This window comes from Melanotaenia boesemani, chromosome 18 (assembly GCF_017639745.1).
Source record: "Melanotaenia boesemani isolate fMelBoe1 chromosome 18, fMelBoe1.pri, whole genome shotgun sequence".
Taxonomy (NCBI): domain Eukaryota; kingdom Metazoa; phylum Chordata; class Actinopteri; order Atheriniformes; family Melanotaeniidae; genus Melanotaenia; species Melanotaenia boesemani.
This window is the reverse complement of record NC_055699.1, coordinates 4,857,708-4,879,162: the sequence shown is the minus strand read 5'-3', so window position 1 is coordinate 4,879,162 and position 21,455 is coordinate 4,857,708. Positions and strand designations below refer to the sequence as shown.

Genomic DNA, 21,455 nt, shown 5'->3' with positions numbered 1-21,455 from the left:
GCACTTTAGATTTGCACTGTTGTAGTGCGATTACAACAGTATACTATTCGGATCATGTTCTGCCTCCTATACACACTTCCCTGTTTACATCACATCTAAAATGACAGGCAAGACTGCTAACTTATGATAACGATTATGCATCAGCATCAATACTAATGTATGCATTCACAGCTGTTTGTACTGTAATATCAATGAAAAAATGGATGACAGGAAAGAGTAGGAGGCAACTACTCATCCTCATATTCCCATGGGCTATGTTCCACAGTGTTAGGAGTAATACTAAACCAATTCATACACTTGTTTTCCCTCATTTACCTCCTGCTGGAGACAGTGCATGTGAGAAATAGGCTATGGTCAAGTTTGTAAAATTTTTATATTTCAAGCAGGAAACAACTGTTTGCGTTTCCCCCGCCCCCATCTGTGATAGTGTGAACTAACAAAATGCTTTGTGATATTACCAAATGTTATTTCAAATATTCTAAAATTCAGTTGGATTCAGTTCAGTTGTTGTTGTCTTGTATTTTTTTTCTTTTCTTTATACTCCCGCCCAGCCAAGCAACAAATTGAGGTCAGGACACACAAAATAAATAGCCTTGCCTGTGACGTCTCATCACAATCTATCAGTGTGGTGAAAATATGCTCTGCTCAAAAAGCTTTAGAAATAATTTAAGAGGTGAAAGAGGCTTTTAAAGATGACTTCTCTGTGTTTGGATCACAAGTAATTTATTACACCTTAAATATGCAGTGTTTAATAATATAATAAAAAAGAAAAAATCTTATACAGTTTCTATATCTTGAACTTGGAATTTCATGTGTATTGTTTTAACAACCTATTTGTGCGTTTATGTTATTGGTCGGTTTGACTCAAACACTTATACCAACACCACAAAAGTGTTAAATATTTACCACACCATAAGCTAATTCAGTTGGACATTTTTAGATTCATAATTCAGGTGACAGATGTGCTAATAGCTTAGTACAAAATGACACCAACTTCATTCTTGTTAATAATTAACTCAGAATGACATGAAGGCAGTTACTTGTCTCCCTGAAAAAAAGAATTCAAACTATGATGAAAAATTGAAAATGACATTTCTATGATGGTTTTATGTGGAATCCAAAAGGTGATCAATTTATGATTAGATTTAATTTGTTCAAGAAATAAATGAACATGACAGACTTTAAAAAGACACACAGCCCATGTAACTGATACTGATAAGGATGAAAGAGCTGAGGGGAAAAGTGATAGAAAGTAACCATGGCAGAAAAGTGTCAAACTTAGTGTGCCATTGCTTGCTGCATAGCTGCAGACCGATTAGAGAGCTGGTGCTGACCTCTGTCCATGGCAGACAGCACCTACATTATCACAAATGTCAGAACTGGACCATGGAGCAGTGGAAGATGGGGACTTATCTGATTTATAGTTAATCTCATGGACTTTAAAGAACTTACAAGACTTGATACTAACATCCAGAGGATACTTCCAGGGGTTTTGGGCAGTTCATGGCTTGATGGTCAGAACTGAGCTAGCTTTAGTTGTGGAGGGTCATCATTCAATTAGAAGATCAGTAGTTCAACTTTCAGTTCCTCCACGAGTCAAATCTTATTTGGAAAAGATATTGAACCTCCATAGTACCCCTGACAGGATTGTAAAGGAGTAAAATCTAAATATAACAAACGCTGTATGAGTGTGTGAATGAAAAACATTTTTTAAAGTATTTTGTAGCACCTAGATAAGGAATAAAAGCCACTTCATGTGTTTGAGAGAAACAAAATGATTGCTTTTAATGCCAATATTAAATATTGAATATCATTGTTGCCAGTTTTGGCATTATAGGAAATAATTCCAATGATTTTATGTGTCAATACTAATTATATTGGTTTTTGAAAGCATTACATAAAACACATTTAAGTTGAAAATTATATTAAATGTCAATGACTGATTGTGAATTTTTTTTTTTTTATTATTATTATTTTTATCTTTGAGATTAAAGATGAATGTAGTCAGATTTAAATGATTGAAAACATATAAAATCATGTCATGATGAAAACTTGATGTACAAAGGCAGAAATGTGCATTTGCACTCTTGTTAGATTTATAAAATTAAGTGTATTTGATACATCTCAGTTATAGGGAAACTGTACAGATGCAAAAAGCCTGAATAAAACTCCCATTTTTATCCCCAAATGGATGAGAACACTTCCTTCATTTTTCATTGCATATTGAGGCATATTTTGTACCTCAGCAAAATAAGTAAATCTTCAACAAATAAACAGCACATTTTCACTGGATATAAAACTAGGAGTCATTGATGAAGTATACAGAAAATAAAATCCATTTTATTTGGTGGTCTCTATATCCATGGCTGAAAAAATTTAACAAAGGAGGGTTGGGCATGGATTTTTAATAGAAGATCAGACTAAGTCAGTCAGTGGGTCAGTGTGTGTAGCCATGTTTGGATGGGTGATAAGCAGTAAGTGTATGTGTGTAAAAAACAAAACAAAAATTAAGTCAGGACCAAAGCCAGGGACACATGAGAAGGACTCACAGGTCTGATTTATAAACTGCTGAGCACAATCTGCTCAGGTATACCACAAAAAAAGGTCTCAGCTCCACCCACAACTACCTGGCACTGGTCCAATCAGTCATGCCGGTAGGCGGGATGTGAAGCAAGTGCAGGCACCAGCTATGAATTAGGGCTTGCACAAACTGATTTGCTGACAAGAAAATGTTTTATAAAACAGTTTGCGAAAGGAAGATTGAAAGCCAAAATCTATAGCACAGCTAGCCATAGTCAATGAAAAGTATCTACCAGCACCATTACATTATTATTTTTTTCTTGCAAGCCACAATGGATTTTATGCAACCTCCTTGTGTTGCCTGGTAACCCAGTAGTAAAAGCAACATTCAAAGAAGTTGCCTCTGTTAGATGAAAATGCCATGTTAATTATTGAACTTTAGAGATGCTGGTGAAGCTTTTGGCTTCCAGCGCAGACAGGCTTGATGTTGCTTCTTTTTCCAGTTTTCATGGTAATCTAAGCTAACCTGTGGGCAGTTGTGGTACAGATAACGTTAACTGCAGGGTGAGCACTTTGATCCATAGCCTTCCACATGCTAAAGTGTCCTTGTGAATGATGCCGAACAACATGCTTCTGGTCCTCAACTATTGCTGATATGTTTTTTTTTTACCTTTATTTAACCAGAACCACATGTAAAATCTACTTTACTAGAGTAAAGCATCACATCAGCACTTAATATAAAATATTAGATATATAATTTACACACAATATAAATATTTTATGTCCATATCGTATTGATAAGCACAATAATATAAGAAGACATGAGAATATAAGAACATGTTTTCAACAGCAGATTAAACTAGGGCAGTTATAGACAGCCATAACCTTTGCAGCCAAGGGGTCCTTTGTCTGATATATTGAGAACTAATTTTGCTTCATTGAATTAAAATGTCACTTTTAGATTCATCTGGTTTCACAGGTTTCCAAGAAGAAGCTGCAGCATATAATTTTTAACCCAATTCTTATAACTTTAGTGACAGCTAGGAATGAAGACAAAAACATCCTGTACTTTCTCTAAGTGTAATAGGTCAGGAAATAGGGCAGAAGTAGACCAAAAATAGCTTTATGGATACACGCATATCAACTTTTGAGTGTATTGGAGAACAAAGCAGATTATCTAGCCTGAGCATACAACTGAGGTTTGTGATGAACCTTAGTGCTTCATCGCAGACTCTGACTAATGCATGTGCTGCACCCAAGATGCATGTATACATCACATCTATAAATTCAACAAAAGTAGGAACATACTGTAAAATCAAAAAATTAAAAATTAAATAAAACAAACAGAATGCAGCATTCATATTTAAAAGGGATTTCCAATTTATTTTTTTCTGCCAACAGAACAGTTTTCTATTTTGTTTAATTACTTTTAGAGGGAATTTTGGCACAGGGAAGATGGGGTTGTTTCTGGATCATGTTTGGATCATTAACTCAGGTTTTTGGATGACACAATGAACTGTGTTCACAGGCAATGATTTATGGAAATATTCCTGAGTCTCTGCACTACTTTTATTGACAGAATCATCAGTGAATTCAATTCAGTGCTACCTGATTGGCTGAAGATGCTGGCTATCCAGTAGTGATTTTCATTCATGCTCCTTTTGCACAAAGATTTTGCCAGATTCTCAGTTTTGTTTTTTTTTTTATTATTTTTTTTATTTTAAATAATTTAACATACTGTAGATGATGGACATTTAAAGTCTCATCTATTGATCATAAAATACCTCATTCTCAATATTTAATATGTTTTTTGTTTTTGTTTTTTTGCCTTGTTGTATAAATAAATTAATAAATGTTGGTTTATAGGATTTGTAAATAATTTATTTACTGAATATTGCAACTTCATTTTATTTCACCAGTTACTGGAAATGAGAAATGTAAGCTTCCGTTAGTTACCCTAAATATTTGTACCTTGAGAAGTAGGAAAGGTTGGAACGTTATATGGCTTTGTTTATATATATATATATATATATATATATATATATATGTTAATACTATATGATAATGTCATAAGTGTAAATGTCAAACATTGTCAATGAAGAGTGTTAAAAAGGTGAAAAGTACTATTTAAGTACAAACCAATTAACATTTGTAGACTTGTACTGAACAGACAGACATGAAAATCCTTTTGTAATGTGTGCAGTGCTCTCAAAATGCCAGAGTATTTCTTTTTAACGTTTTTGTTATATGCCCATGGTGACCTATTCTTTCCAATAACATCCACAAATCCTGGCAAGATGTCCTTCTAAGAAGGACCTTGGAACATACCTGCTGAATACGTTGACTCATCTGTGGATTTTTTTCAAATAAAGTACAAGGACAGCAAAAAAAAAAATAAATAAATAAAGAAAGAAAGCCAGCCAGACAAAACCTTCAACTGCTCAATAAATGTGAACCAACCTGGAGATTTTTTTTTCTTACTTTTACCGTCAGTGCCTGATTGTGAAATTATGAAGCCTGGTGTGACATGTACACTGTGGTAATAATGTTCACTGCAATGGATTTACTTGATCACATCATTTGCAAATCTAAAAACTGCAAGCAAGCAAATTTAGTAAGAGCTTTCTATATCTCAGCAAAAGTACATCTGAGATGAAGCGGATGCATTTATCCTTTTTACTGTTGGGTCATAACTTCTGTCTTCCCCTTCACCACTGTGCATCTGTCACTTACCCACAGAGGCATCAAGTCTGTTCCTCTCAAGTCTCACAGTTGAATGCCCCTTAACCGCTCTTCACACACACACACACACACACACACACACACACACACACACACACACATACAAAGGCACACCACACTACTGAACCTCTAAGTCCCCTTTGAATCCTAAATAGGCTAATTTCTCTGCTGATCTGGGATTTGTGAGTGAGTTTATTGAAGGAGCTGACATAGATCAAGATGTTTTCCTTTTGCAGTTAAAGGATTAAGTCTTACATCGGGCTAAATCAAGAAAAAAAAGCTGTCACTTCGCCCGTCATTTGTTATGTCAACTTGACCATATATTGAAACATACACAATGTGATCAACTGCATAAACAGAGAAATTATTGCAGCTATTATTATTTCTATAATTGCTTTAGTTATTGTTGTCTTCCTTTTTTTAACCACACATTTTGTGACTGTGCCTGCACAAAAGTAATGCATTGCATCAGATGGGCCAAAAACCAAGATTCCTAAAGCTGAAGACTGAAGAGAGCTTTAGTAATCTCCTATAATCCTTTTTGTTCACCCAGGAGATTGTTTTCTTTTAGAAGTTTTCAGCCAGACAAAGAGGTAGATAGTCTGATGGTATCAACTCTAATAGACTAGGGAGGTTGAGGAAAAGGCTAACCATCTCACTGTGTCAAGTGGGGCCCAGGTTCAAAGAAGTCAGCTCTTTCTCAATTATTTTCTAAATTAACTGATGAGTTCTATAGAGATTTAGTCAAACTGTCTGAGGTATTACAGCCCAGAGATGGTCAGGAAAGGGAGTTCAGGGGTGCGATTTTTCTGTCAGGTACTGATAGACCTTTAAGGTACCTGCAGATTCCAAAGAATAGCATTCTGGTTTTCTCTGTATTGGTAAAGAACTTCATTCAAGAACAAGAATGAATGCAGCTTGGTGTTTCACATTTGTAAAAAGCAGCAGCGCATCAGTGTTGTCATGCATTTCTGATGTTTGTATGTTGATTTGAGTTTAAGCTTTTTTCAGCTGGTGAATGAGAATGCCTATAAAATCCCCATTTAGAAAAAAAAATAAATAAATAGAAAACTTCATACTGTCAGTGTGTGGTTATTGTTCCTGAATCCGTAGCAATTAAATATTATTTGTAAGTTCATGAACTAAGAAATATTATGAGAAGATCAAATCTTCTTTCTTGGTTTGATTTTAGTTGCAAGTTTGTGCAACTTTCAAGCAATATGTGTCTTGAAGATCATATTTTAAATAAAACTCAGAGTGGAGTTGATAACAAAATTACTTACAATAAAGTTTGTAAAGCTAGTAGCATTACAGAGAAGTAGTTTGGAGCACTTTAATTGGCTTTGGAACAAAGGAAGACATTGGATCCCTGCTGAGATCTGGCATTTAAAAAAGAGCACTTTGACGAAAATGAACAGATTCTTAGTTTTAGTAATATTTAGTTGAATAAGGAAAGCATTTTTACTCTCTGTGGGAGCCCAAAAACAATGTACTTTTTTTTATAAGAAAAAAGAAAGAAACACTTTTTGTCCCAGACTGTCATATACTGCTGTTTTGTCACAGAATGCAATGTATAGAGATAGGCACAAAGTGTCTTTCAGCATGAGAGCTTTCATCTGTCTGCAGTGGCAGCAGTCATGTCTTAATGTGTTTCAGATAAGTGACAAAGGTTGCAGTAAATCTGACAGAACTGTGTTTCTGAAGATCATGATTTTAATTCTGTGTTAAACAACGACTTTAGTTTAATTGTTCTTTTTTTTTCAAAAGGAAATTATTTTCTCATGTAAATAGTCAGTGCCCCCAAAATGCATCGCTCCTTTGCCATTGTGCCAAGCACTGCAAGTCAAAATGTTTAGATGTTTTGTTACTATAGCAGAGGACCGTTGAAATATCCTTTAGGTCCACCTCTCAGTCTTAAGCCAGTCCTTCATTGACAATGGTTATTGTACCATTTTGTTATTATTTATTTATTTTTTGTCTAGCTAACAGAATACAATCACTTATAAAACTGAAAAAAGTAACATCCATACATCAGAGTAAAAAGAAAATGTATACAGCATAATACACTGTAATATTAACACATAAACAGGGAACTTTATATGTAACCTACAGGGCTATAAAAAAGCTGGAGTTTCACAATACACCAAAATGTTGAAGTCAGATAAAGCAAATAATTGGATTCAGAAATCAGGTAAAGGTGGATCTGAAGCCAAAGAACTTTGTTACCACTGCTTGATTGTAAACAGGTTATAATGATAGACAACCAGTAACTGACTTACATGTACGTACTGATACCTTCCTTTCAAGTGGTACCTTGTAACGTTGCTTTATGGTCATCTGACGCTTGTTTAGTATCCGGTCTATTGTGGAGATGCCTATAGAGTTGACAATATAAAATAATGGAATATGGCATTGTCTTTTAGGATTTTAGTGTGGATCTATCTCAGTGTGATATTATTTGCCAAAACCATGTTTCAGATCTCTTGCTCTTGTTCAATGAGAAGTTTACCTCTGCCACCCGTGCAAGGTTGTCATCTAATCCTAGACACGGAATTCAAAGGACAACACTCTATTACCATTTGTAATGTATGCCTTATATTTTTCTTACAGAATGAGTTACCACCAAAGATTATTGTTATTTTACTTAAAGTAACTTTTACACAATTCTAATGAATCACTGCACAGTGACTAGAATACTACTGTAAACTGTATCTTCAGTCATTCTGTAATTTATTTTCTCCAATATTTTTCTTGTCATATTAAGTGTCATAACAACCCATTGTAACAGCCCCCCCCCCCCCCCCCCCCCCCCTCCCCCCACACACACACACACTAAATTAATAGGTAAATGAGTAAATAAATACATGTTCTCCTTTATGCATAGTGTCCTTTATTAGCTTATGGAAGAAATGGAAAAAAACAATTTGATCAGCCTCTCATCAACTTGGACCATTGGGTGCTGTTTTTTTAAAAATTGCGGTTACTACACAAATTTACTGAGGAGATCCAGAAACTTGTAATCCCAAACTGACCATTAAAAAGGGAGTACCTATGCATAACAGGGTTGCACGTCAGATCTGGAAGAGGTGTGCCTCGGGCCTCCGCAGAGCTACGCAGTGCCTGTGGCGGTGATGAAGATGCCGCGCAAGTATAAATCCACCTTTACTCCTCCTCCACCTGTTCTTCTTCCTATTCCTCCGGCAGGCAGTTGCCCTTGTTTATTTACTTGGCCAGGTGCCTCCATGTTCAGAAATTGTACTGGTCCTGATCAAGCTCTATATATACATGTTTGGCAGCATTCACAATCATGGACCGCACCTGTCAGATAACTAAATTTATGGTAATCTGAGACGTGAGAATCAGTCAAGTTCTAGTTTCACCTGGCTGTCAATCAATTTATCATATATGGTATATGGTATTATCTTCTTGACTAATTTTGACAATTGAACAGACTATTGTGCAGGGCTGGGCGATTAATCGAACTTTAATCGCAATTACGATCTGGGTTTTCAACGATCATAAAAATGAAAGGATCCGATATTTTTGTCCTTCGCAGTTTCCTCTTGTGCTGTTTTCAGTTGGAAATGGAGCGCGGCAGGCATTGCAGCGCTCTGGTGCAGACTGCTCCCACAGCCTCGTCTGCTTTAGTTTTATTCAGAGCGACTTGCAAACACCTCACCAGTTATGGGCTGGACACACGAGAGGTGACGTCGCTCCTTCTCCATTCATTTTCCATCGAACTTGCGCAATGAGGCGGAAATCGCTGCCCTCCTCCAGCCAAGCGACAGGCGCCATTCGTGCATGTGAAATGTTGCACTCGTTCACGCAGACGTGCACACGAGGGCTTGCGACGCGACACAAGAAAATAGAAAAATGTTAAATTTTTATGAGTTGTGACTAAATAATCCAGAGACACAGAGAGATAAACGTTATAAACAAACAGAACTTTTTCTCAGTTAACACAGTGAACAACCCGGGATTTAAGAAACTCATCAACACGTTGGACAAACGGCATCACTGCCATCTCGTCTCCATGTTAGTGGAAGTGTCTCCCTGCCCTGGATGATGAGTTTGGTGAGGGTATTGTGTAGGATGTGGCTACAGTCCAATGTTTCGCCATCGCTGCAGACCTGTGGTCAAGCCGCATCATAGAACCGTTATTTTATATGAAGTCTGCAGAATTTCCTCTAGGATTTTTTTTAAATGTGGGGGAAGGCTTAGCAACCCTCCTTTCTGGGAAAAAAAAAAAAAAAAAAAAAATTAAAAGCTTAAACTTAAAATGTTATAAATGAATTATTTAGGCATATTGAAGTAAAACATAATGTAGCCTTATATCTAAGCTGAGAGCACTTGATTTTTCATGTCCTTTGAAAGAACTATAAGGCTCTGCAGAAAGTCTGCCACAGCTTTCCTGCCACACTCTCCTGCTCTGCATCTCCACTTTTCTCTCCCTCACTACTTTTGATTGTTTAGTAAGCACACAACAAGTGTTATATTCTTTTATTCTCTTTGGGAACATTTAAATATTATCCTTGCATTATTATCACTTCTATTTACTTACATTTATGATAAATTAGAGATGTGATATTCATGAACGAATCGATTCTTTTGAATGACTCTTTTAAATGAACGATGGGAACCGATTCACAGCTGTGAGCTGTTCATTTGTGAGCCATTCTTTTCACATACAAATTTTCCACACTGCCTTCATCACATTTGTGACATCAAAGAAGTCTGATGTCCAACACTCTCCATTCATGGGAAGCATCTATGGGCAGAGAGTATTGTTCGGAAACAAATACTGTGAGTTCTATCCAAAACATTTACTAGAATTTGCACTGAATGCGCCTGTTTATCCTTTTTTAATCAATATTTTTCCTATAATGTTTTAAATCTTGTATAGTAGATTTTATATATGTACATATTTTGATTGTTTGTCATTCTTATATATTGTGATATTTTGTAAGCTACTGTAAGAACGAGCCAGTCTTTTGAATGGAATTTAAGATAATTTTCACAGGCTTGAGCAAAATATTCATTAAACCTATCCTTACCTTTCTCTCAGCCTTGTCTTTCTCCCTTCGATCCGCTCTGTCACCTCTTCCGTCGCAGTGGTGAAAGAAAGTTGAGACTCATTCTTTTTTTTTATTTGCAGAGTAATGTCACATTTCCTAAGTACAATTTCACACTCTTATTAGGGTCCGTAAATGTGTCCAGATATAGACTTTGTGTTTATATAGATCCATTCATACAATGTAGTTTACATTTGTAACATCTGAACAAGAAAATTATTGTTGCGCCACAATGATTTACCACAGATTCACACAGAACCCTGATTCTGTGGTTCTTTGTACATCCTTGAGGTAAACTAGGAGTATATTTTGACAATTTATGTAAAAAAAAAAACCTCCCCTTTTTTTAACACAGTTAAGCTTTCCTTTATTTTTTGTAAAAAAAAGAAAGAAAGAAAGAAAGAAAAACAACTCAACTATGAGCCATTACACAGATAAGACCATGAGAAATGATGTGTTTATGTATAACACTACAGATTCAGATCTAGAAAACACATTTGGACCTCATTTAAAAACAAAACAAGAAACAAAAACAGAAAACAAACCCACCCTGGTAGGCTTCTTTTTTTAAGGCTACAATTATTGTAAAATCGTAGGACATGGGTCAAACCGTGAATACATTGTTCACCAGAGACTGACTCCTTCAACAACTCATGAACCTTATTTCATTGACCTTTGACTTTTATATGTTATTATTCCACAGGGGTCTGTCTTTTCTTTTCAGATATATTTAGCCTCTTTGTTGATTCACTCCTGTTAGATCCAGTTTCTCCAGCAGTTGCCATGACCCCAGTCTCTGTTCTACGTGACAGATGATGTGTAACCTAAGATCCCCTGGATCTTAATACTGTCAGTTGTCTCACTTCTTGACCCACTTTTAATGATTATTCAGCCTGAGGAAAAAGGATTACTTTCTGTCTATAGAGTCCCGGAGAAAAGAAAGAGGAAAATGACCTATTGTATAACACGGGTATGTCTGCCTCTTTTGTGAAATCAAGGAAATAATAAATCTGCATCCATTAACTCCGAAATGGGGTTTGGTGATATTCAAACTGCTTGAAATAGAAACAGAATATTATAAATTGAGGTAAATTATTTCCTTGCTCTGGCCTCCGGCTCTATTTATCAGTGTATTTATACACATTTTACAAAAAAGTACAGCAATCTGAATTATTAATATTTTGTACAAAATAAACATAGCTGTTAATGCAACCATAAAACCAAACTACACAGTTCATGAATAGGAAAAAAAAAAACAAAACCAAAAAAAAAACACCTATTTATTTTATGTTAAATCTGTGTGTTTTAATGGTCAAATGGCCTGTCACGTTTTACAATATCTTATTCAACTAGTTTTGTCTTTGTTAGTCAAAGTTGAGAATTATTATTTATTTATTTTTTTGTTAGAATTGGTTCAATTTAATAGCACCTTCAGTGAACCAAAACCAAAACAACACTCCTTAAAACCTCAGTTGTGGCCATATTAAATATGCCTCTGAGAATGAATGAATGAATGAATGAATGAATGAATGAATGAATGAATGAATGAATGAATGAAAGAAAATTTAATTTATTTATTTCACTAAATGGAAAGATGCCTTTGCCATATTTTGGTTGTCTTGATTCATGTTGTTTAATATAAAAGTGAGTAGTGTAATCCATCAGAGAAAACTGTGGCAATCAAGGCTTCTTCACATAAAAAAATTATAAAGGTGTATAAAGGTATAAAGGTTATAAAGTTTAGTGTTGTGATTTAATTGATTTTTGAGATTCATGCAGTATATGTAACACTTTCTCCCCCATAAACCACTTTAGAAAGTAATACATTTTCACTGGGCTGTTGTAATGTCTGGCTCAATCCTCTGAAGCAATATTTTTCAGTGTTGTTCTTTGTGATTTCCTTTTATCAATGCCATGCCATCAATTGTTCGGTCTGCTGCTCTCAGGCAGCTGTTGTATCTCATTGCAGAGTTCACAAGTTCACAAGATCATAAGGCCAACTTTGGCCAGAGGGTCTTGGCTCTGGGGAGAAGCACAGTTTACAAGAGACACTGATATAACAGGCTCAACATATTAAATCAGAGTTTATGTGCTGGTGGGATGCAGGAGCTAAAATTGTGAATCAACCATTTAACACAGATATAGAAACATACGCTCACCCATCAAACAAATAAACACAAACAAACATAGTAGAGGCATGCACACAAGCACAAAGATGAATATATGTGCATGGTGCCAACTTATTATATCAATAAATCACCTTACTCCTGGCAATATAGGAAGTTAATACTGTTCCTGTCTTTACTGCTTGTTATTGTGGTGAAGTTACAGTTTCTCTGTGGGCAAACGTGCAGTGTTATATCACAGAGATATCATAGCAAAAGTTCATGGCTGTTCTTGCTGTGTATATGTAAGAATAAATGACAGTTTGGCTGGCTTGGTATCTTGCATTTTGTCTTGATCCAAGGTCGCACCAACATTTTAATAAAAAACAACAAAAGGCCACCTTTGACAACAAGGATAAAAGGAAATAGAAGGTTAGACTCAAAAGTATAAAAGATCTTTGTGAGTAATTCATACCTGGAAGAGGTTTGAGAAGGTGAAAGTATTATATTATCTTCAAAATGTAATTTTGTACCTTTTCTTTTGCTACTGAGTTACAGTATGTTTGTTCTAAACATAAAAATAAATAAATAAAAAATTTTCATTGAATGTTAATTATTTTTATTTATTTAACTTTTTTTCTCCAACCTTGCAGGAATCATCAGGACCGCCTTAGCAAACATGGACCGGGAAGCCAGAGAACACTATACTGTTGTTATCCAAGCCAAAGACATGGCAGGCCAGGTTGGAGGCCTCTCTGGCTCCACCACCATCAACATCACACTGACAGACGTCAATGACAACCCGCCAAAGTTTCCCCAAAGTATGTGCTACAAAATATAGTTGTCACATCACAACTGATACTGTAGCATTTAGCAATTTTACAGAAAATAATGGTGAAATCCATTTTTTATCCAGTTGAAATAATATAGAAAGTGCTTGGCTGTTTGTGTTTGATTAAATCCTGCTTTAAAGGAAACATCACCATGCTTTTGTGAGTAGTCTATTCGGAAACACTGCCTGGAGAAAATTACTGCTTTTTGTCTTCTTTGACAGTTGACTAGCTAGATGGCTACTCTATTGTTAATGTCTTGCTACTCCTTACCTGAATACATTAACTTCAGCTGCTGTGCATTTCATTACGACAGTAGTTGTAAGTACAGTCCCATGCTCTCAGACATTTTTGGTCTTAAGCAGAAGACTTTCATGACAGTTCCCTGAGGCAGTTACGTAACCTTAACGGCATTTATAAGACACATTCTTTCACGTGTTTTCATCATGGAAGTGGAAGAGAATTACTTATTTTAAAGTCATTCTGACAGAGGAGCAAAAGTGTGCTGAAAAGACTGGCACAACGTCCCTCATAGGATATGATATTTTTTCTTGAATAAAAACACCATATAATATACACAAGTATTTTTCAGTTGTTCTATTTGTTTAAACACAAAGCTATTTATTAATATTATAAGCAGCAGTCTTAGAATAGTTAGAAAGTAAATTGCTGAAAATAGAAGTCTCTAGTTTACTTTTCACTATAATACTTTCTATGTGACTTAGTGGAATCAATATTGAAAAATTTCCACATAGCTGAGTTAGAGGAGTATTCACCAACACATTTCACTTTGCAGTCTGGATTTCCTCCATTTTAAGACTGAATTTGATAGATCTGCTCCATTGCAGTGCCATCAACCTCACTTTAGTATTTAATGTCAATTAAAGCACTGCAGAGTATTTTTATGAACAAATAGTGATGGAGGGGGGACTGATGACATTGTGTTCTAACTGTCTTTGCTGTCTCTAAACACATATACACATTAATTGTTATCCACAGAAAATTACCAGCTCTACGTCCCTGAATCAGCGCAAGTTGGGAAACCAGTTGGGAAGATTAAAGCCAATGATGAGGACCTTGGCATCAATGCCGACATCAAGTATAGCATCATAAACTCAGAGGGGGCCAACATGTTCTCCATATCCACAGATAGAGACACAAGAGAAGGAATCATCAGTCTAAAAAAGGTAGTAGTATTCTCTGTGTCTTTGGAAGATGTGCAAGGAATGGCCATTTATTATCTAGGTGAGCATTTATCAGTGAAAATGCATAAAATGGTCATCTATGAAAAGCTATTCGGAATGAGTTTTAAATTGAAGTGATGATGTTGATAAAGCACTGACATTTAGTCTACATTTCTGTGAAATTGGCAGTAAGAGAAAAAAGTATCCCGCTGGGAGTCACAGCACATATTATATAATTTCATATCCATTACATTTTTCTATAGAACTTTAAATGCATTGAAATTACATTTTTGCATAGACCTCCTGCTGTACTGTGGCCTTAGAGAAATACCTTCACACCGATTATTTTCTCAAAGAAGACCTGAACAAATGACTGAAGTGATTATAGAACTTTGTTTTTATTATGTGTTGATGTTGTAACCAACTTGCAAAATGGGATGAAAAGAGTTCTTGGGTGTTTGGAATGCATGAAACCCATTTTTTAATGAGAATTCAGGTTGCCTCTTACTGGGATACGGTAATGTTGTGTCTAGATAGATTTTTGAAAATGAGATTGTTTTTTTTTTTCACCTATAGCTTGCTGTAAAATATTGTTTTCAGGGAGATATTCTCATCTTGTTTGGTTCAAAAGTTTTAATATTACAGTAGTTCATAACAAGAAATACATCTGCAGTGGTGCTAATTAGAGGAATATACTTGACAAGGTTATACTGATTTTGTATTTTGCCAAACTGGCAGATCTTTACAGCAGCACAAGTACAAATGTGATTTTAGAGCTGCGAGTGTAACAGCCATACGACATGAGCATGCTAATCTTACGGCCCTGTGGTGCCTTTTCCCAACAGCCTTTGAACTATGAAAGAAAGAAGACCTACACGCTGCACATTGAAGGAATGAACACACATGTGGATCCTCGTTTTTCTTATCTTGGTTCTTTCAAAGATACCGCCACCCTTAAAATCACAGTGGGGGATGTGGATGAATCGCCAGTTTTTTCTATGGATTATTATATCTTGGATGTTTATGAAAACTCTCCAAGTGGAACAGAAGTGGGCACAGTTACAGCTCGAGATCCAGACAGCAGGAATAGTCCTGTGAGGTAAGATAATGTAACTTTATGCATCCCTATTTATTATTTAGGTATTATTTATTAATGTTTTTATCCAAGTTGTATGTTTTGGGATTCTGGTGTACTAACATTACCTTCCCTATAAAACAAAGGCATTTTGGCTGATCTTATATACTGTTTATTAGGCAGGAAGTGAGCACTAAGTCCTGAAGTCAGTGTGTTGAAAACAGAAAAATATTATGTGGATTTAAACAATATGAACAAAGACCAGTTTGTGATGAAGAAACAGCTGGATCATAGCGTCTCTACTGCCGCAGTGCTGTTGGCTAATTGTAGAAATCTTCTGATCCTATACAGAAGAAAGATGTAGCTAAGTTTGCTAAAAAAAAAAAAAAAGTCCTGGTTTCAGTTTAAAGACGTCCCAACACCCAGTGCATTGCACTTTGTTAAGTATGACACTATATAGGTCAAGGTTCCCATGCTGAACAGTGTTGTCTGCCAAAAGCATCTACAGGGTGAGTGGGCAAGTAACTATCAGAACTGGACCAAAGAGTAATGAAAGAAGGTGGCTACTTTTCATTTTTTTCTTTTTTAAATCATGGGTTCTTTTACATTATGTTGATTGCTGCATTGCCTACCGACGGAAGTCATACCAGGATGCACTATGGAAAGAAAGCAAGCCTTCGATAGAAGTGCAGTGCTTTGGGGAATGTTCTGCTGGGTATCCTTGGATCCTGCCATTCATGTGGATGTTACTTCGACACATAACACCTACCTAAACATTGCTGCTGAACAAATATACCCCTTCATGGCAATGGTACTCCTCTATGCATCCAACAAAGATGGTTCGAGAATGTTTTTAAGAATACAACAATAGGCTTGAGGTGTTGCGTTTGCAACCACATTCTTTACATCTCAGTCCATTAATGTGGGATGTGCTTGACAATAAAGTCAGATCCATGGAGGACTCACCTTAGAAAAAGACCTGATACTGACTGATGCTGTTGTGGCAGGAAAAAGGGGAACCATCTTACAGTTAGACAGGGGATCATAACTTACTGGCTGATTAACATCTCAATATACTTTATATATACTTAATATATTTGAATATACCTGTCATTTGAATATACTTTTTAGAGAACGTGACTCTAACACAAATCTAAGTGCTATTAATTTGCATACATTTATCAGTGCATATAAGAATTCGTAATAAAGATCAAGCAGCTTTTGTTTGGAATAACCGAAATGCAACTTTAATGGTAGTCTTTTATAATGAGGATGTTTCATTTTTTTTTCTTGTTTTTTTATTATTTAATTTTCTTCTATTTAGAGGTGAGGTCATTCCAAGGTGAAAACCTTTATCTGAAAGATGTACTTAAATATAATAAAATGCCAACTCAATTTTTTACCCTGTACAAATACTTCTCCTCTAAATCTGCTGTGCACATGGTGAATCAGTCTTATTTCTTTTGGCATCACTAGTTATTTTGTCTGCAAGCTTTAGAATTAACCTGAGGCAATACAAGTCCTTTGCCCATTTGTATGCACTCTAAACAAACACGCGTGTGCTCTTGAAAAAAAGAGACTCATACCAGCCCTAGGCAGTGCACTGAACAGGTGCCTTGTTTGATGACGGTACACTTTAACAACTGCATGCCTGTGTTAATTTGAATTCTCGTCATTTTCTTGACAAAAATGATGGAGCAGCCGTGAACTTGATACATCTCAAGAGATTAAATATTGCTAATATATCAATAAGAAGCTCCACATGTAATAGGATTGTATTTGCAAGCTTAGCCATGGGCTGCGAAGCAGAGGGCTTCTTCTAAACAGCAGTAAACACTGTGACTTATGAGCAGGAATGTTGCAGTGTAATAGTGGGTGATATATTATTGGGCTATTAGCAAGAAAATTTCATTATTACCATTCTGTAATAAGATTCCCTCTGAAAGTTGCATCCAATAATGCATGGCTACAGATGCTCTAAACCTGGTTCTGAGTGGGGCTTGTTGACATTCTGCTCTGGCATTCGCCTCTGCTCTCTGTATTACTTAGTGCATGTGGGTTGAGAAGTATGAAATAACCTGGATATCAAATTCCTCTGAATCATAAACAGTAACAGGCACTAGAATTTGTATAAGTTCATGAGTTAGACCAAGAGTTTTATATTATATATAGGTGAACAAGCACAAGGTTCTCCTGCAACTGTTATATCTGGCAAGCCCCCAAACTCCCAGGAGCCCTGTTTGGTATTCTGTGGCACATGGCATGTAGTTTAGAATGAATGTGAAATGTTGGGGGCAGTGAAAGTGTATGACAGCAAGTATCACCATCAGCCGAGTCAAGTCAAGCATTTGTGTTTGCCTGGGTTTGTGCCACTGAACTGTATAAGCACTGAGAATTAATAGTTTTGTTAAAAAAGAAGCTGAAATAAAATGTTCTGCACTTGGTAAACAAGCAGTATTTTGTAACACAGCACTAAAATTTGCTTAAATGTATGTTTGAGATTCTAGAGCTTCTGTATATGCATGCTGAGAGAGAGTGAGTCTGTTGTCAGTGTTTGGGTTTAAAAGAAAAGGAACAAACAGAGCATGAACTTGCAGAAAGGCATCATCTATGCCTACTCTCCCTGCACTGAGATGCTGACCTCTCTTCAGCAGCTAGCTTCCAATGTACAACTTTAAATTGAGCAGATATAGTGACATTTAAGCAACTTTTATTTACACTGAAAGCCCACAATTGTGGGACAAAACAATTCTTTATATTGTTTGTGTACCTTTTTGGATACATTTATTTTGTATTGTACACTTCCCAAACACAGGTGACCCACAATGTATTGCTGCACATAAAAGCATCCTTTGTTGATGCAGATGGAGCACCAGACATGTCGCTGTTGTGAGCACAAGGTACAGTACAGCTGCTGCTATGCAAGCATTCTGCTCAAGCTGTGCTTCTGTGCAGGCAAAGGACAACACAGTTTAAAATAAAGTGCTGGGCTGGTAAAACCACTGTTCTAGTCACTCTCTGTTAAAAAGGCACAGCTACACTTCTTAAACATGTCTTAATAAAAAGATGAGAAAGTATACGTAACGCTTTAATAATGAACCCCAGTTTTTCTTACTTGTCTCCCAGCTTGACCACTTAAAAAGAAATTCTGATGTTGTGTTTTCTCAAAGGAAATATTCTCATAAATCTAAATCCTGACACTGCACACTAACGAGTCTGTGCAACTTAAGGTATGTTTACCTTTTTATTCATTTGTAAGAAGGATACCAACGAGAACAACCCAGATAAGGATTATTTATTGCTCTTTATGTTTTCGTATGAGATTGGAACTGTGCTGCTTAATGAATAATATGCAAATTAAACTGTGAGGAAGACATAAAGTAAAGATCAATTCTCTAATTCATGTCAGAATCCTAACACAATATGAAGATTTGTAGAAAACAAGAAGGTAATCTACATATCAAAGAGTTTCCTTACCGCACCTGTGGGACGTCTTTCCCATTCCTGCAGAGCATCACTGCCAATGTTCCTTACACAAACAAGACAACAGTGGGAGGTATTTAAAACGACGCCCTCCTGAATCCAGAGAGTTAAACAACCCACTGCCACTGATACTTATGTTAGAGCTAAATGTAAATGCAGCAGGGGTCAGTGTTTGGCTACCTTTGATCATCAGACGTCTTTGCATACGATGAAATCAACGTGTTCTTGAAGTGACATTACAAGCAATGGGTTGAAATTTAAATAACCAAAGGAGTCTTCATGAGTCATTACTTCTGGTTGCACTCTTAATTATCAGGAACAGTTATGTAAAGTTCTTAGCCTTGTTGCTCCTAGGGCCCGGCTAACTATTTATGTATGTATTTATTTTTTATTCCTCTGCGCAGAACATGAGTCTGAGATCTCTGAGTCGAGCATTATTTCTTGAATATATTTGAATCCTATCATCTCTTAAAGAAGACGTTGTGGGCTGTCTTTTGATGCCACAGTTGCAGGGTTGGTTAACAGTGGCCAAACTACAGCTTTATGTAAAACTGGAGCCTTTGTGGTTTCCTTCGTGGTGAGGTTCTTCGGATTCCAGATTTCAGCTTTAAATATCTGCTTTCTGCTCATCAGTGGTTCTCCTACAGCTTGATGTTAATTTCTGCACAAGGCTCTTGGGGACCCACTCATTTGAGTCAGGTGTATTACAGCAACAGGGAAACATCTAAACCTGCAGGAGACTGGTCCTGGAGGTCCAGAGTTGTTAATCCCTGGTCCAATGTTTTCATTCCTTTTTAGAAGGCATTGCACTATTTTACACTTTTCTCTTGCATCTTTTCCTGCATGGAAACAGTGAGGCATAGCCTTCTTAATAGTTTCTCTTTAATTAAGCTCACCTGGGAAAACAATGATCAGATCTGTCTGAGATTGGCATCAGTAATTAAGCAGACAGCAGCAACAATACAAACTAAATATTCCACAGTAAATCTAAAACTCATGTTTTGTTAACTGAAATCCTACATGCAGATTTATTTGGAACACATTGATAAATTCTGACAGTAAAGGTCAGACATAAATATTCTGATTTTCTCTTTCGTACAAAATAATATCCACAGAAATAACCTAAACATTAAAATTTTTCTATAAGTGACTGTCCCCATTTGCTTTGACCTCCATTATTAACAAATAAACTAATTTTTAAAGGTCACGTAAAATGGTTCCAGTGCTTCCCTCACAGACTGTGAGGCAAAAATATTAATCAGAATGTGTGACCCAACTTCAAATCTTGTGATGAAGATTGTCAGATCAAATGCATGCATAAATTAGCGTAAATCAGGATTCACATGCATATGATGTGTTTACACTCGACAACAAGCAGGCCAGACATTTGGAACTGGAAGTGAGTCAGTCAGGTGAGTTGTTTGTCTGGTTTCTTTGCTGCTGTTTGAAAGGCTGATGGATTTTCCTGTTTCCACAACAAGCTACACTAGCAAGGCAAAGATAATAGACCTAGAATTCAGTTTTGGCAACACAAGGTGTCACTGCATTAATTTTGAATAAGAAGCAGGACGAATGACACCTAACGCCTATGTGGAAATTCTGCCTAAGGACTCCCTTTGGCGCCTTCATGCCACTCTGTCTTTCAAAGCAGCTGCAGCATAATCGCATGTCTGTTATCTGTACGTGTGAAAGAACTTTCTCAAATAGCTTCACGTGTAACACAGCTGAATTCAAAGCACCGTCAGTGTCTCTGGTGGTTTTGACTTTTGTAAAATTAGGTGACTGTTTGGTTCATATGTCTTATCAAACAGTATTTCAGTCACTATAGAAATGTTTAAAAAATAGAAATTGAAAATGGAAATCAGAATGACTTTGTTGAGTCAGTTTAAAACACATTTTCTGAAAACAAAAGAAGAGAAGGACCTAAACAGAAACATACAATACAAATAACTGGTATTTTGCAATAAAATTATTTTATCAGGCTACATTTAAATTCCCAGGTAATATAATGTATATTGGCATTCTGTTTCAAAATAGAGATATATTTGGACATATCAGCACCTCAAGGTTGACACCTCATTTCTCCCTCTTAAATGTGAACTTGATCCTTTCTAAGTACAATAAAACCATCATTTCAGTAAACTTTAACACACCCTCTATAACATCTGTGGCAGATGAGCTGTGAAAAAAAAATGGTCCAAGAATTATCCAGATAATTTATTTATTTATTTGTATTGCAGTTTACATTACGAGATTATTAAAATGGACAGACCTTTTGATCTGATGTATCTCCGGTCCAAGGTTTAACTAAACAGTTCGAGATTAGCATGCTTCAAGCTCCAGATGGCTAATTAGCTTAACTAGCAACACTCAACAATTGGTCAATTAGCAAATCATTAAGTGACTATTTCTCAGCTGTCATTTCCCAACCCTTATTCACACAT

The 21,455-nt window shown here is 36.1% G+C and overlaps 1 protein-coding gene across 1 annotated transcript in view; it reads left to right on the top strand.

Annotated features, from left to right (window-relative positions):
• Positions 1-21,455, top strand: part of LOC121629179 (cadherin-18) — a 117,729-nt gene that overhangs the window by 62,716 nt on the left and 33,558 nt on the right. Inside the window, exons 5-7 of the mRNA XM_041968774.1 lie at positions 13,093-13,260; positions 14,269-14,456; positions 15,299-15,552. Of these exons, the coding sequence (XP_041824708.1) occupies positions 13,093-13,260; positions 14,269-14,456; positions 15,299-15,552 (610 nt within the window). The remainder of the gene's footprint in view (positions 1-13,092; positions 13,261-14,268; positions 14,457-15,298; positions 15,553-21,455) is intronic.